Source organism: Ranitomeya imitator, chromosome 3 (genome assembly GCF_032444005.1).
Source record: "Ranitomeya imitator isolate aRanImi1 chromosome 3, aRanImi1.pri, whole genome shotgun sequence".
NCBI lineage: Eukaryota > Metazoa > Chordata > Amphibia > Anura > Dendrobatidae > Ranitomeya > Ranitomeya imitator.
In genome coordinates this window covers 83,363,816-83,381,565 of record NC_091284.1, presented here as the reverse complement: position 1 = coordinate 83,381,565, position 17,750 = coordinate 83,363,816, and the positions used below count along the sequence as shown (strand labels likewise).

At 51.1% G+C, this 17,750-nt stretch overlaps 1 protein-coding gene across 2 annotated transcripts in view; it reads right to left on the bottom strand.

Annotated features, from left to right (window-relative positions):
* Positions 1–17,233, bottom strand: part of TBC1D23 (TBC1 domain family member 23) — a 43,234-nt gene extending 26,001 nt beyond the window's left edge. For both annotated transcript variants that reach the window (XM_069761027.1, XM_069761028.1), the window contains exon 1: positions 17,078–17,233. In XM_069761027.1, the coding sequence (XP_069617128.1) occupies positions 17,078–17,163 (86 nt within the window). In that variant the 5' untranslated portion in view covers positions 17,164–17,233. The remainder of the gene's footprint in view (positions 1–17,077) is intronic.
* Positions 17,234–17,750: the final 517 nt, after the last annotated feature.

Here is a 17,750-nt window from a genome sequence, read left to right as displayed (position 1 = left end):
TATTGTGTGTACAACGCCCTGGAATATGTCGGCGATACATAAATAATGTGTAATAAGATAGGAAAAGACCAAACGTTCACAAGGATCAGAACAGATCGCGCTCCGGAGCTGCAGTTTTTACAGTCATCTGGGGATGTGGAGATGGAGGAAATCGATAGCAGCTTCAGGTTTCATCCCTGATGTGAGCACATGAATTATGGCGTCCTGGCTGCCATCTCCTAATGCAGGTGAAAGTGCAGAGACGGCAGATTAGGACGGAGCCGGCCCCCCAATGATACCGCGCAGATCTACCACCTGTCAGATCCTCCTATACATCGTACTAGTACTGGTAACACTAGTAGGGCTGGACGCCAGTGCAAACCTACAGTATTTTCCCAGGCATATACAGTAGCATGCAAAAGTTTGGGCACCCCTAATCAAAATTACTGTTATTGTGAACAGTTTAAGGTTAAGCAAGTTGAAGCCTGTTAGGGTTATGGTTTGTTCACCATCATCGTTAGGAAAGGCCAGGTGCTGCAAATTTCCCAACTTTATAAAATCCCAGCCTCCTCTAACCTTGTGGCAAAAAACAGCAGCCATGGTTGTCTAAGCAGCGGGCTAGCACTCTGAAAATGGTGGAGGCCCACAAAGCAGGAGAAGGCTAAAAGAACATAGGAAAATGTTTTCAAGTTGCCCTTTCCTCATTTTGACATGTAATTAAGCAATGGCAGATAACAGGAACAATGGAGGTCAAGATAAGGTCTGGAAGACCAAGCAAAATTTCAGTGAGCTGCTCCTAGGACTGCTAGAGAGGCAAATCAGAACTCTGCTTTACTGCAAAAGACCTTCACAAAGATTTAGCAGACTCTGGAGTTGTGTTATATTGTTCTACTGTTCAGAGACACCTGCACAAATGTGGCCTTCATGTAAGAGTTAACGTATCAGAAGAAAACCTCTACTGTGTCCTCACCATAAAATTTAGAGTCAGAAGTATGCAACAAGAACATCTAAATAAGCCTGATGCATTTTTGAAACAAGTCATGAGGACTGATGAGGTTAAATAGAACTATTTAGCCACAATGATCAAAGATATAGTGGAGAAAAAAACTGCACAGTTTCAGAAAAAGAACACCCTGCCAACCAATAAGCATGGGGGAGGATCAATCATGCTTCGGGGTTCTGTTGCAGCCAGTGGCACTGGGAACATTTCATGGGAAGAGGGAAGAATGGATTCAATGAAGTTTCAACTAATTCTTGATGCAAACATATCACCATCTGTAAAAAAGCTGAAGTTCATAAGAGGATGGCTTCTAGGAATGGATAATGATCCTAAACACATCAAAATCCACAATAGACTACCTCAAAAAGCTCAAGCTGAAGGATTTACAATGGCCCTAACAGTCTCCTGATCTGAACATCATTGAAAATCTGTAGCTAGACCTCAGAATAGCAGAGGATGCAAGACGACCCGGGAATCTCACAGAAATGTAAGAATTCTCCAAGGAAGAATGGATGAAAATCTCTCAAACCAGAATTGAATGATTCTTGACTGGCTACAACAAGCGTTTACAAGCTGCGATACCTTGAAAAAGGGGCGATAGTAGGTACTAACCATGCAGGGTGCCCAAACTTTTACATCAGCCCATTTTCCTTTTTGTGATTTTTAAAATGTAAAAGATGAAAATACATATTTTTTGCCTTAAAATACAAAGGAAATGTGTCATCTTTAACTTGAGCAGTTAGAGATCATTTCATCTTCAACTTGTGTAACTATTCACAATAACAGTAATTTTGACCAGGGGTGCACAAACTTTAAGATGCCACTGTAAGTGGTTATACTGGGTGCAATGTGCCCTTTGTCAACCATAACTGTGATCTCCATGATCAATGCCCAGGCTGACATTTCCCAAAAAAAAAGAAAAAAAGAAAATATCAATTGCATAAAATGATTCTATGGCTGCATGTGTCAAAGGGATTCTTCCAGGAGGACATTGCTGCTATGAATGTTCTATGACTATATAGGTCCTAGTAGGACAATAATATGACACCCATCCTGTAGTAATCCCATGCCTCAGTGCTGAGGAATCCAGCTATGAAGCCACATGTAAATTAGGCTGGAAGTGCATCAGGGGAGGTTGTATTCAGGGTAGGATCACGCCCCCAACGCACGTCCACACTAATTTGCCTGTGACTTCATAGCTGGATTTCTCAGCACTGACACACAGGATTACCACATGACAGGTATCATTTTATTGTTGTATTAGGATCTACAGTCATACAACGGTTGTAAAAATCCTCCTGACAGATTCTCATTAATGGTCCATATAATCCCAATATATAGTGAACAATACGATGCCAGCCGAGCCCCATTTACAGGTCAACTATACCACTTCAATGAAAACTGTCAGCACACATTTGATATTTAATCTGAGAGCAGCATGAGGTAGGAATAAAGACCCTGATCACAGTGATGTGTCACTTACTGGGCTGTTTGCTGTATCAATAAAACCAGTGTTTTATCAGCAGGAGATTATCACTACAGGACTAGGTGCCATGTAGTCTTGCTGTATAACCCTATTCCTTCACTGAATGGCAGCTTTCTGCCTATGCAGTGTACACAGAAAGCTTCCAATCAGTGGTGTGGGCGGGGTCATACAGAGCTCAGCATTTAGAGAACTGCTAATCTGCAGCAGAGAAAATGGTGATTTCATCAAAACTACAGTAAACAGCCCAATAAGTGATACATCGCTGGAAATGAGATTTCTTTCCCTACATTACGCTGCTCTAAGATTACAGATTCCCTTTAAAGTGACTATTCACCCAGTCACTGAAAAGTGATTTACATTTTTCATGTTTTGTGACCCGATCTGGCGCCCTCAGATTACCGCTCGCTGCACGCTCTTTCAGATCAGCGTCCCTTTCCTCCTGCTTCCATGATGGCCAGCGCAGTAAGTCTAAGCCATACCTTCACTATGCTACAGAATAGGTGAGGTGTGCTTGAGACTTTCCACTTTGCTCCACAGACCGCCATGGTGGCCATCATGAATCACGGGGAAAGCAACGCCGATCAGAGTAGAAGCAGCAAACTCAGGGCACCAGAGAGGGCAATTATACGTGAGAAATGTGCTGTCACCTTAAATTAACTGAACTGCAGTACCAAACACAGCCACGAATACATTGATGGTTGTCACGGCGCCGCCGCTCCTGCTGCCCTGCCTGCCGCTCTGCCTCTCATTCCCTTCTCCGCTCGCCAGCATGCTTACCTGCTTCGGCGCGAGTTCTTCCTTCTCCACCTCATGACTCACCGCAGCTTCTGGGATTCCGCCGGCTGCGCGTGCGCACCTCGTACTCCAGCTCCCTCTGTGCACATGCACTTCCTCTTTTGATTTTCAGGTGCGCCGCTTCTCCTCTCTTTGACCCTGGAGGACCCTGAACCGGAAGTCCTTCTGCGTCCCACGTATTTAAGGTAACCCTTCCTTTGCCTCCTTGCCTGATTCTCATTTGTGCTTCCTATGACCCAGGTCCTCTCTGGTCTCTGTCCTGTGTCTCTGCTCAGTCCGGTTCGCCTAGTGTCTCAGTCATTTTCAAGTCTTCCTTGTTTCCCCGTTCTAGTCCGGTCGGTCCTGTGTCTCCTCCGTGTCCTGTCCACGTTCTGTCTGTCTGGCCCAGCCATCCCTGTGTCTGCGTCATTTTCAGTTATCTTCTTGCCTCATTTCTTTCCAGTCCATCCAACGCCTTTTCTCGCACGGTCAGACCTACGCTCTCCCTCTCTCTTTTGAACCTCCTATTTCCTGTCCCCAGGTGCCAGCTTCTGCGGCAATAGTCTCCCTTGGGCCTGCCCCTGACGCTCCCTGTATTGGGGGTGGTCTACCTGGCTACCTCACCCTTGGGAGGTTCGTTGTCGCGGATCTGCGGGTTCACTCTAGGAGTTCCAAAACCTTACAGTAACATCACAATGGCGCTGTGTAGAGAACTGCATTGGGCAGTCAGACCCCACCACGTCTTGTTCTTCCTATTTACGCCTGATCCACGCTACTACTCAGTTCAGAGACCATTACAGACGTGTATTTTATAGAAGATTCCATGGCACAAATAACACGGCCAGCCATCACATTTCTGCCTTGGACGTTGATTTTACACAGACAGGAATGAGGATTAACCCCAATGTAACACAATGGGAGACGGCAGAACTAAACGCTCGTGATCAATATTTTCACAGATGACTTTTTCGGTGCACTGGATGAGTAAAATGGTAATAATGGAATTCACCAGACAGGTCAGTCAGGAGGAGGATTTCTGGACTTTTCTGGCAGCTCAGTTATAACGAGATCATCAAAGTGCAAATGTCTTCTCAGCGCATCACTAATCCGGATCCTAATCCCATAAGAAGATTCTCCGCCGAGATGAGAGGAAGACGCGAGCCGCCATGACAAGTCCCACAGACAGAAATAACTTGACGGCACATGCCTTTTCTCTGCGGCAGAGTGCCTGTGATCTGATGATGGGTCTCCATCGGGGTGACCGTTCCATGGAAAGCTTAAGGAATGTTCTTGGCTTCCACCCAAACATCAAGCTTCATTGCCCACACGTGAGGTTATTACCCCATTACCAGTGGGAGGAAATAATGTCACCCCAGCAGATCCTGTGAGGTGTCCCCGGTACGGAGTGGGTGGTCCCATCAGGAGTGGTCCAGTGGAGGAAGATGGGTAGACTGAAGATAGGGTCATTATTGTCCAAGGCTTTCTGATGTTTCTTGGAGAGGAAGGCTTAAGAGCAACTACACTATAAATTGCTGAAAAAAATATGCTGGTGGTGATAGAAGTGTGAGCTCCCGTCGCGGATCATGGCTTGCTCCATATGGGACTGCATAGCCTGGGCAGAGTGCCCGTGAACCAGGCTACTGTCAAAAGCACCTGCAATGGGCACATAAGCATCAGAACTGGACCAGGCAGCAATGGAAGATGTCTGATCTAAGGAACGAGCTTTTCTTATATATGGACGGCCATTGATATGTCCGGAATTGGCACCAGGGTGCACCATGGTGAAAAGAAAAAGTTGGCAGAGATATTGTGATGCACTGGGCAATGTGTTGCTGGGAGACCTTGGGGGTCCATTTGGACATTACTTAGACCAAAAACACCCCAACGTCAGCCCAGTATTCACTAATGGCAGCATCCTCCTTGAGCAGGATAATGGTCCCACCACAAACACTTCAGGAACAGTCTGAGGACCATGGCAGAGCGTTCAAGGCGATAATCTCAGTCTGATCGATCATCCGTGGGCAGAGCTGGAACAGAAGGCCTGATCCATGGAGGCCACCACCAGCAATATACAGGACTAGACTTATCAAAGGGAACCTTCATTTTTAGGTGATAAAACCAGTCCCTGTCATGTAACGATCAGTCTCGGGGCTCCATCTGTCAGTCCAGACTGACAGTATCACAGTAGCACAGATCCTCCTGCAAAACACAGCCCGTATAAAATCTTCAAATGCTTTTAACCCCTTCATGACCCAGCCTATTTTGACCTTAATGACCTGGCCGTTTGTTGCAATTCTGACCAATGTCCCTCTATGAGGTAATAACTCAGGAACGCTTCAACGGATCCTAGCGGTTCTGAGATTGTTTTTTCATGACATATTGGGCTTCATGTTAGTGGTAAATTTAGGTCAATAAATTCTGCGTTTATTTGTGATAAAAATGGAAATTTGGCGAAAATTTTTAAAATTTCGCAATTTTCACATTTTTAATTTTTATTCTGTTAAACCAGAGAGTTATGTGACACAAAATAGTTAATAAATAACATTTCCCACATGTCTACTTTACATCAGCACAATTTTGGAAACAAAAATATGTTTTTCTAGGAAGTTATAAGGGTTAAAATTTGACCAGCAATTTCTCGTTTTTACACCACCATTTTTTTTAGGGACCACATCTCATTTGAGGTCAGTTTGAGGGGTCTATATGGCTGAAAATATCCAAAAGTGACACCATTCTAAAAACTGCACCCCTGCACAAAACCACATTCAAGAAGTTTATTAACCCTTCAGGTGCTTCACATCAGCAGAAGCAACATGGAAGGAAAAAAATGAACATTTAACTTTTTAGTCACAAAAATGATCTTTTAGCAAAATGTTTTTATTTTCTCAATGGTAAAAGGAGAAACTGAACCACGAAAGTTGTTGTCCAATTTGTCCTGAGTACGCTGATACCTCATATGTGGGGGTAAACCACTGTTTGGGCACACGGCAGGGCTTGGAAGGGAAGGAGCGCCATTTGACTTTTTGAATGAAAAATTGGCTCCACTCTTTAGCGGACACCATGTCACGTTTGGAGAGCCCCCGTGTGCCTAAACATTGGAGCTCCCCCACAAGTGACCCCATTTTGGAAACTGGACCCCCCAAGGAACTTATCTAGATGCCTAGTGAGCACTTTAAACCCTCAGGTGCTTCACAAATTGATCCGTAAAAATGAAAAAGTACTTTTTTTTCACAAAAAAATTATTTTCCCCTCAATTTTTTCATTTTCACATGGGCAATAGGATAAAATGGATCCTAAAATTTGTTGGGCAATTTCTCCCGAGTACGCCGATACCTCATATGTGGGGGTAAACCACTGTTTGGGCACACGGCAGGGCTCGGAAGGGAAGGCGCGCCATTTGACTTTTTGAATGGAAAATTAGCTCCAATTGTTAGCGGACACCATGTCACGTTTGGAGAGCCCCTGTGTGCCTAAACATTGGAGCTCCCCCACAAATGACTCCATTTTTAGAAACTAGACCCCCCAAGGAACTTATCTAGATGCATATTGAGCACTTTAAACCCCCAGGTGCTTCACAGAAGTTTATAACGCAGAGCCATGAAAATAAAAAATAATTTTTCTTTCCTCAAAAATTATTTCTTAGCCTGGAATTTCCTATTTTGCCAAGGGTAATAGGAGAAATTGGAACCCAAATTTTGTTGTCCAGTTTGTCCTGAGTACGCTGATACACCATATGTGGGGGTAAACCACTGTTTGGGCGCATGGCAGGGCTCGGAAGGGAAGGCGCGCCATTTGGCTTTTTAAATGGAAAATTAGCTCCAATCATTAGCGGACACCATGTCGCGTTTGGAGAGCCCCTGTGTGCCTAAACATTGCAGATCCCCACAAATGACCCCATTTTGGAAACTAGACCCCCAAAGGAACTAATCTAGATGTGTGTTGAGCACTTTGAACCCCCAAGAGCTTCACAGAAGTTTATAACGCAGAGCAGTGAAAATAATAAATACATTTTCTTTCCTCAAAAATAATTTTTTAGCCCAGAATTTTTAAATTTTCCCAAGGGTAACAGGAGAAATTTGGCCCCAATAGTTGTTGTCCAGTTTCTCCCGAGTACGGTGATACCCCATATGTGGGGGTAAAACACTGTTTGGGCACATGCCGGGGCTCGGAAGTGAAGTAGTGACGTTTTGAAATGCAGACTTTGATGGAATGCTCTGTGGGCGTCACGTTGCGTTTGCAGAGACCCTTATGTAGCTAAACAGTAGAAACCCCCCACAAGTGACCCCATTTTGGAAACTAGACCCCCCAAGGAACTTATCTAGATATGTGGTGAGCACTTTGAACTCCCAAGTGCTTCACAGACGTTTACAACGCAGAGCCGTGAAAATAAAAAATCATTTTTCTTTCCTCAAAAATGATGTTTTAGCAAGCAATTTTTTATTTTCACAAAGGTAACAGGAGAAATTGGACCCCAATAATTGTTGTGCAGTTTGTCCTGAGTATGCTGGTACCCCATATGTGGGGGTAAACCACTGTTTGGGCGCACGTCGGGGCTCGGAAGTGAGGGAGCACCATTTGACTTTTTGAATACAAGATTGGCTGGAATCAATGGTGGCGCCATGTTGCGTTTGGAGACCCCTGATGTGCCTAAACAGTGGTAACCCCTCAATTCTACCTCCAACACTAACCCCAACACACCCCTAACCCTAATCCCAACTGTAGCCATAACCCTAATCACACCCCTAACCACAACCCTAACCCCAACACACCCCTAACCCTAACCACAACCCTAACCCTAAGGCTATGTGCCCATGTTGCGGATTCGTGTGAGATTTTTCAGCACCATTTTTTAAAAATCTGCAGGTAAAAGGCACTGCATTTTACCTGCGGATTTACCGCGGATTTCCAGTGTTTTTTGTGCGGATTTCACCTGCGGATTCCTATTGAGGAACAGGTGTAAAACGCTGCGGAATCCGCACAAAGAATTGACATACTGCGGAAAATACAACACAGCGTTTCCGCGCGGTATTTTCCGCATCATGGGCACAGCGGATTTGGTTTTTCATATGTTTACATGGTACTGTACACCTGATGGAACACTGCTGCGAATCCGCAGCGGCCAATCCGCACCATGTGCACATGGCCTAATTCTAAAGGTATGTGCACACACTACGGAAAACGCTGCGGATCCGCAGCAGTTTCCCATGAGTTTACAGTTCAATGTAAACCTATGGGAAACAAAAATCGCTGTACACATGCTGCAGAAAAACTGCACGGAAACGCAGCGGTTTACATTCTGCAGCATGTCACTTCTGTCTGCGGATTCAGCAGCGGTTTTACAACTGCTCCAATAGTAAACTGCAGTTGTAAAACCGCAGCGAAATGCGCAGAAAAACCGCGGTAAATCCGCAGCGGTTTAGCACTGCGGATTTATCAAATCCGCTGCGGAAAAATCCGCAGAGGACCAGAATACGTGTGCACATACCGAAACCCTAACTATAAACCTAACCCTAGTTCTTACCCCAACCTTAGTGGAAGAAAAAAAAAATTTCTTTATTTTATTATTGTCCCTACCTATGGGGGTGACAAAGGGGGGGGGGGGGTCATTTAGTATTTTATTTATTTTGATCACTGTGATAGGTCACAGTGATCAAAGTGCACTTGAAACGAATCTGATTCGGCGCATGCGCCCGCCATTTTGGAAGATGGCGGCGCCCAGGAAAGAAGACGGACGGACCACGGGAGGCTCGGTAAGTATGATGCGGTAGGGGGGAGCACGGGGGGGGTATGGATCGGAGCATGGGGGGGTGGATCGGAGCACGGGGGGGTGGATCGGAGCGCAGGGGGGTGGATCGGAGTGCAGGGGGGGTGGATCGGAGTGCAGGGGGGGGGGTGGTTGGAGCACGGGGGTGGGTGGTTGGAGCACGGGGGTGAGCGGACAAGAGTACGGGGGGAGCGGACAGGAGGGGAGCGGAGCTGTGTACCGGACAGATCGGTGGGGTGGGGGGGGGGGGGGCAGACCAGTGTTTCCAGCCATGGCCGATGATATTGCAGCATCGGCCATGGCTGGATTGTAATATTTCACCAGTTTTAATAGGTGAAATATTACAAATCGCTCTGATTGGCTGTTGAAAGTGAAACTGCCAATCAGAGCGATCGTAGCCACGGGGGGGTGAAGCCACCCCCCCTGGGCTAAACTACCACTCCCCCTGTCCCTGCAGGCCGGGTGAAATTGGAGTTAACCCTTTCACCCGGCCTGCAGGGACGCGATCATTCTGTGACACAGCATATGCGTCACAGGTCGGATTGGCACCGACTTTCATGACGCATACACTGTGTCACAGGTCGGGAAGGGGTTAAGAAATAAGTGTCAGTTTATTCTTATCAATTAATAAAAATGCAAAGTGAATGAACAAAAGAGAAATCTAAATCCTATCAATGTTTGGTGTGACCGCCCTTTGCTTCAAGATGGCATCAATTCTGCCAGGCCTCATGTTGTTGGTGCCACTGTGAGCAGTCAGCGTGGCCTAAACGTGTTACCACAGCTGCAGCATCTCCGGACTTGTCGCCCCCAACGAGGTCATCTGGAAAGTCACTGGTCATCAGTTAGGGAGCTGCCAGCAGAGGATCTTGATGATTTGCCCAAGTACGTTCTGTGCCTCAGACAACCATTAATAACTTCACTGGTAGCTGCCAAGGATATAAGTCCTGGGAATTCTACACATTCATACTCAATGCTGAATAAATTGAGATATTTTGAAAGCATTGTTTCCATTTTCAATTATTTGCAGATCAGTAACATGTGTTTCCATCCTGAGATCTCCAAAACTTTTCCTGCAGGTGTTATTATAGCAATGTACATACATATATATTTATTTGTATATGTTGCCAACATCCAGCTTTAGGCTACAGCAGACATTCCCAGTGAATTCACAAGTCCATAGATTATTTCTGGCGTTGACACCGGCTTGTAAACATGATGGAGAGGACACGTTCCTTTCTTTGTGGTGACCCTTGATATACAGGTATCGGAGGTGTTTGTGTCACCTGTCACTTCCTGCAATGACAGGTGATGGCTCAGCAGATTAACCCTGTACTGGCCATTTCGCCATGACTAGTTTATAGGCCGAGCCGGACTTCTAACATCTCCTCCCCCGTCTGGGTCGCGGTGTCCCTTCTTCACAATCCCCCAGCACATGACTAAAGAGCTTCTCTTTCTGAAAAATAAATCCCATGACGTCTCCTCGTCATTTCCTCAAAACACAATGTCTCGGTTTCCATCTGTACACTGGATGCCCCACACTGCACACAATAGCCCGGACTCTGGGTCACACATACACCTGCGCCTGGAGCTCAGTCATACAGCCACATGCTGCTGCTCGCAGGCATCAGCCAGTGTCTCCTAACAACTAGTCGTCAGACACCGTGACTTCTCCCTAAACACCTATATTGTCTCCGACAATCAGACATACACCCACAGGGTCTGCAACGTAAGCAGTAACCCCCGAGCCTCGGGCACCTTCCAGGCCAAAAACCGTTAGTGGCCGCTAGATATTGCTAATCCTTCATCTTTATGACTATAAGGAATAATGCCAAGAGCTAAAGTCCGAGTACAGACACCCATCAATGCTGGGGTCACACGAGCGCCCCGATATTCACCCAGAAAGGTGGCAGGATTTAGCACTTGTCAGCCTTGTACAATACTTTTTGTTACTCAGCAGTTATTAATCATTTAGTTTCCATCTTACAGAATTACAATCCGTTAAATACATTTCCGATGCTATAACGTGGCTGCACATGGCATCTGATTTTATTCATGCACCCATTTGATTTCGGGGTGACATACGCTGATCTGCACTGCCTCATTAGTCCAATGGCAACACCTTTTTTATCGGATTGCGCTAATTTATACGCTGGCGTGAGCGAGCCCTAAAGGGGTCATCCTGGAGTTGAAAATTGATGACTTATCCGTCCCACACCTGGCAGCCCACCACTCAGCAGAAATCCACATATGAATGGGAGATTACCTGCAGTACGCAGCAGTGGCCACTAGGTGATGTGCGGGGACGGCGTGTTCTGCCCTACATCACATATAGCCACCCAATGCCAGCGTGAATTTCCGCTGATCGGTGGGGGTGCTGGGTATTTGACCCCACCAATCTCTTGGGGACATATCCATTGGATAAGTCCAATCCTAGACAATCCCATGGGGATCCGATACTGAGCTTATGACAGGGGCTTTCGGAAGTTCACAGCGAACAGATCTACGCCCCCATCTGTCAGAGCGGCCATAGAACGCCTGAGTTGCGTTCAAAACGCGTTGCTCTATGTTCTCTATGTGATGCACAGCCCGTCTCCTGTATCATGGAGTGATGGATTCTGTCGCATGATGCTACTGATGGAAAATTATTTTTTAACCTAACTTTTTTGATATGAATAAATGAAAACCTTTTAACTTGAGCTGGAATTTCCCTTCTGTTTTTTTCTGCTGGTCGTCCGTCTGGTGAGGACACATATCCATGATCCACTCCTGGAACGGCGGCAGGTGACTGTGACCCTTTTTTCCTTGGACCGCTGCTCAATGCCAGCCCTCCGCCATTCCTAGGTCTATGGGGACAGGCTGCAGCGGTGACAATGTCTGCGCCTAGAGATCTTATGCAAACTACCTTGGCATCGTTGCTGGGCCCAGTGATGACTGCGGAGGTCACGTGCGCTGCAGTCTGACGACGAAGACCAGGGAAGCGTTGGACAAGTCAAGCCGATGACGCCGTGTCTGGTACCGCAGACCAGCCCTAGTCACACCCTGACCATACGCTGTATTACAGCCACAGACCGGCTGGGGACGCCTGCATCACCCATGACCGGCCTCCTCTATAGCTCCACGTATATATCCGTGTACACCTCTCCCTTCTGTTTACATCGTGAGCCTCAGAATGAAAGCCTCTTCCATATACACACTGTACACGCCAGAGACAGAAAGGTCACAGCCAGACAGCAGAGATGCCCGGAGCACATGGTGCAGGGAGAGTGGAGCGAATTTTTCAAAAATCGGTTCCAATAATCGCCGAACATCATTGGGAGGAGAAATGAACAAATATGTTTGGAACCGATCATCAAACATAAATTCGGCACCAACATGGCAAATTCAGACTCGGCGACCGATTCCGAACATATTGGAGGAACTCTAGCAGAAGGCACATCCATGAGACGGTTCTGCCTCTGGGTGGCACCACCTCCTCTCACATCGATGAGACGGTTCTGCCTGTGAGCGGCACCACCTCCTCTCACATCAGCTCTTACATCCATGAGACGGTTCTGCCTCTGAGCAGCACCATGCTGGCACCACCTCCTCTCACATCGGCTCTTACATCCATGAGACGGTTCTGCCTCTGAGCGGCACCACCTCCTCTCACATCGGCTCTTACATCCATGAGACGGTTCTGCCTCTGAGCGGCACCACCTCCTCTCACATCAGCTCTTACATCCATGAGACGGTTCTGCCTCTGAGCAGCACCATGCTGGCACCACCTCCTCTCACATCGGCTCTTACATCCATGAGACGGTTCTGCCTCTGAGCGGCACCACCTCCTCTCACATCGGCTCTTACATCCATGAGACGGTTCTGCCTCTGAGCGGCACCACCTCCTCTCACATCAGCTCTTACATCCATGAGACGGTTCTGCCTCTGAGCAGCACCATGCTGGCACCACCTCCTCTCACATCGGCTCTTACATCCATGAGACGGTTCTGCCTCTGAGCGGCACCACCTCCTCTCACATCGGCTCTTACATCCATGAGACGGTTCTGCCTCTGAGCGGCACCACACCGGCACCACCTCCTCTCACATCGGCTCTTACATCCATGAGACGGTTCTGCCTCTGAGCAGCACCATGCTGGCACCACCTCCTCTCACATCGGCTCTTACATCCACGAGACGGTTCTGCCTCTGAGCGGCACCACCTCCTCTCACATCGGCTCTTACATCCATGAGACGGTTCTGCCTCTGAGCGGCACCACGCCGGCACCACCTCCTCTCACATCGGCTCTTACATCCATGAGACGGTTCTGCCTCTGAGCGGCACCACACCGGCACCACCTCTTCTCACATCAGCTCTTACATCCATGAGACGGTTCTGCCTCTGAGCGGCACCACACCGGCACCACCTCCTCTCACATCAGCTCTTACATCCATGAGACGGTTCTGCCTCTGAGCGGCACCACACCGGCACCACCTCTTCTCACATCAGCTCTTACATCCATGAGACGGTTCTGCCTCTGAGCGGCACCACACCGGCACCACCTCCTCTCACATCAGCTCTTACATCCATGAGACGGTTCTGCCTCTGAGCGGCACCACACCGGCACCACCTCCTCTCACATCAGCTCTTACATCCATGAGACGGTTCTGCCTCTGAGCGGCACCACACCGGCACCACCTCCTCTCACATCGGCTCTTACATCCATGAGACGGTTCTGCCTCTGAGCGGCACCACACCGGCACCACCTCCTCTCACATCGGCTCTTACATCCATGAGACGGTTCTGCCTCTGAGCAGCACCACGCCGGCACCACCTCCTCTCACATCGGCTCTTACATCCATGAGACGGTTCTGCCTCTGAGCGGCACCACCTCCTCTCACATCGGCTCTTACATCCATGAGACGGTTCTGCCTCTGAGCGGCACCACGCCGGCACCACCTCCTCTCACATCGGCTCTTACATCCATGAGACGGTTCTGCCTCTGAGCGGCACCACGCCGGCACCACCTCCTCTCACATCAGCTCTTACATCCATGAGACGGTTCTGCCTCTGAGCGGCACCACCTCCTCTCACATCAGCTCTTACATCCATGAGACGGTTCTGCCTCTGAGCGGCACCACCTCCTCTCACATCAGCTCTTACATCCATGAGACGGTTCTGCCTCTGAGCGGCACCACCTCCTCTCACATCAGCTCTTACATCCATGAGACGGTTCTGCCTCTGAGCGGCACCACGCCGGCACCACCTCCTCTCACATCAGCTCTTACATCCATGAGACGGTTCTGCCTCTGAGCGGCACCACGCCGGCACCACCTCCTCTCACATCAGCTCTTACATCCATGAGATGGTTCTGCCTCTGAGCGGCACCACGTAGGCACCACCTCCTCTCACATCGGCTCTTACATCAATGTTGTATCTCAAAGAAATGGAGAGTGGAGGCGCAGTATAGGCCCATAGCAGAGTATGAGGGCGGTATTACCCCACTACCTGTAATATAACCACAGGAAATCTGTGCTCAGATAATGATTAACAATTAGCACAATCACTAATGAGCGGCGGCGGAACCAAGCACTGATCAAAGGTGAAGCTGTCAGCAGTTACGTCAGCAGCTGAAACTTATACAACCTGCAGCCAAATGTCACCAGTACATAATATACAGCACACGTGTATACAGCAGGGCCGCGTCTGACCAGTGCATGTAACCCCAGCTCTATAGGATCTGGGGGTACACACGCAACCCCAGCTCTACAGGATCCTGGGGGGGGGGGGGGGGGGGGGAGGGGGACACGCGACACCAGCTCTCAAGGCTCATAGGGGAGGGGTGGACACGCGACGCCACCTCACCAGGCTCGGGGGGCGGGGGGGTTGGGCGGGACACGACACCAGCTCACCAGGCTCAGGGGCGGTGGGGGGGGGGATGTGACGCCAGCTCTCCAGGCTTGGGGGGGGGGGGGACACGACGCCAGCTCTCCAGGCTCGGGGGGGGGGGGACACGTGACGCCAGCTCACCAGGCTTGGGGGGGGGGGGGGGGGCTTTGGACACGACGCCAGCTCACCAGGCTTGGGAGGGGGACGCGACGCCAGCTCTCCAGGCTCGGGGGGGGGGGGGACACGTGACGCCAGCTCTCCAGGCTCGGGGGGGGGGGGGGTACACGACTCCAGCTCACCAGGCTCATAGGGGGGGACATGTGACGCCAGCTCTCCAGGCTTGGGGAGGGGTTGGGGACACGCGATGCCAGCTCACCAGGCTTGGGGGGGGGGACGCGATGCCAGCTCACCAGGCTTGGGGGGGGGGACGCGATGCCAGCTCACCAGGCTTGGGGGGGGGGGGGGGGGAGGTTCGGGGGAGGACGCGACGCCAGCTCTCCAGGCTCGGGGGGACACACGTGACGCCAGCTCTCCAGGCTCGGGGGGGGGGGAAGGGGGGGGGGTTGACACGTGACGCAAGCTCACCAGGCTTGGGGGGGACGCGACGTCAGCTCACCAGGCTCGGGGGGGGGGAAACGACACGTGACGCCACGTCCGCAGGCTCGGGGGGGTTGGGGACACGTGATGCCAGCTCTGCAGGCTCTGGGGGGGGGGGGACATGCGATGCCAGCTCTCCAGGCTTGGGGGGACATGTGACGCCAGCTCTCCAGGCTCGGGGGGGGGGGGGGTATGGGGGACACGTGACGCCAGCTCTCCAGGCTCGGGGGGGTGACACGTGACGCCAGCTCTCCAGGCTCGGGGGGGGGGGACACGTGACGCCAGCCCTCCAGGCTCAGGGGGGACACGTGACGCCAGCTCTCCAGGCTCGGGGGGGGGGGGGTATGGGGGACACGTGACGCCAGCTCTCCAGGCTCGGGGGGGTGACACGTGACGCCAGCTCTCCAGGCTCGGGGGGGGGGGACACGTGACGCCAGCCCTCCAGGCTCAGGGGGGACACGTGACGCCAGCTCTCCAGGCTCAGGGGGGACACGCGACGCCAGCTCTCCAGGCTCAGGGGGGGGGGGGGGAGACACGTGACGCCAGCCCTCCAGGCTCAGGGGGGACACGTGACGCCAACTCTCCAGGCTCGGGGGGGAGGGGGGGAAACGCGATACCAGCTATCCAGGCGGGGAGGACACGCAATGCCAGCTCTCCAGGCGGGAAGGGGGGGGGACACGCAATGCAGCTCTCCGGGCTCGGGGGGGACACGCGACAACAGCTCCCCAGGCTCGGGGGGGGGGGGGGAACACGTGATGCCAGCTCTCCAGGCTCAGGAGGGACTCGCGACGCCAGCTCTCCAGGCTCGGGGGGGACACGCAATGCCAGCTCTCCAGGCTCGGAGGGAACACGCAATGCCAACTCTCCAGGCTCGAGGGGGACACGCAATGCCAGCTCTCCAGGCTCCGGGGGGGACACGCAATGCCAGCTATCCAGACTCGGGGGGGGGGGGGGGGACGCGCGATACCAGCTCTCCAGGCTCGGGGGGGGACACGCAATGCAGCTCTCCGGGCTCGGGGGGGGGACACGCAACACCAGCTCCCCAGGCTCGGGGGGGGAGGAACACGTGATGCCAGCTCTCCAGGCTCGGGGGGGGACACGCAATGCCAGCTCTCCAGGCTCGGAGGGAACACGCAATGCCAACTCTCCAGGCTCGAGGGGGACACGCAATGCCAGCTCTCCAGGCTCCGGGGGGGACACGCAATGCCAGCTATCCAGACTCGGGGGGGGGGGGGGGACGCGCGATACCAGCTCTCCAGGCTCGGGGGGGGACACGCAATGCAGCTCTCCGGGCTCGGGGGGGGACACGCAACACCAGCTCCCCAGGCTCGGGGGGGGGGGGGAGGAACACGTGATGCCAGCTCTCCAGGCTCAGGAGGGACTCGCGATGCCAGCTCTCCAGGCTCGGGGGGGGGGACACGCAATGCCAGCTCTGCCATCACCTCCCGCCCTGCGTCTGGCTGACACGTCTCCGTCCTGCCCGGTCCCCGCAGTCTCACACTCCGGGATTTCCCAGTTCTCACGTCCGGGTCCCATGACAGGCGCTCAGCAGTCCCCGCACCCTCCTCCCGGTATCCGACCCTGGAAGCATTCACACAGAAGCTGCAGGCTCACCAGGTGTCCGTCTCCTCCTCGTCTCCTGGGGAGGACAGTGGTGGGGAAGGAGAAGACAACGGAGACGACTCCCCGGGCTCAGCCATGTTTCAGTGTTGACGTTCCACGTCACTCAGCCGTAAAGCAGCGAAAAGAAGAAGACCAGAGATGGGAGTGAGGAACTATTATATGAAATACGGTACATGCCGGCTGGAGAGGAGCCGTATATTGTCATGAACGCGCGCAGTCGTGGCTGCTGTACGGGTCCTCGCAGGGTCCATGTTCATGCTGAGTTCTGGGGTGACAGAACGCTGCAGTGGAGGACCCGCTATAGCACCAGAGCCAGCAGCTCTCTCATTACCTGTGGTTGCTCATTTTTCTTTTGCATTCATTTAACCCTTTCGTGTTCTAGCCTACTGTGTCAGTGCTGACCGATGTGACTTTATGTGGTGACATGTTTTCCCATCCCCAGCGCCTCTGGGGTTATAAACACTATTTCCCCTACGTTTTATCACATGTTTCAGCCTGTTATTGTGTTAGGGTGCTAGAAACGTGGAAAATTTAGCAGAAATTTTTCCGTTTGTTTTTATGAACCTATTAAGTTTTGACGTGACTTTGAGGGCCTGTGTGTCAGAAACCCCCCAAGAGTGACACCATTTTAATAAGTACACCCTCCAAATTATTCTGGTCAGGA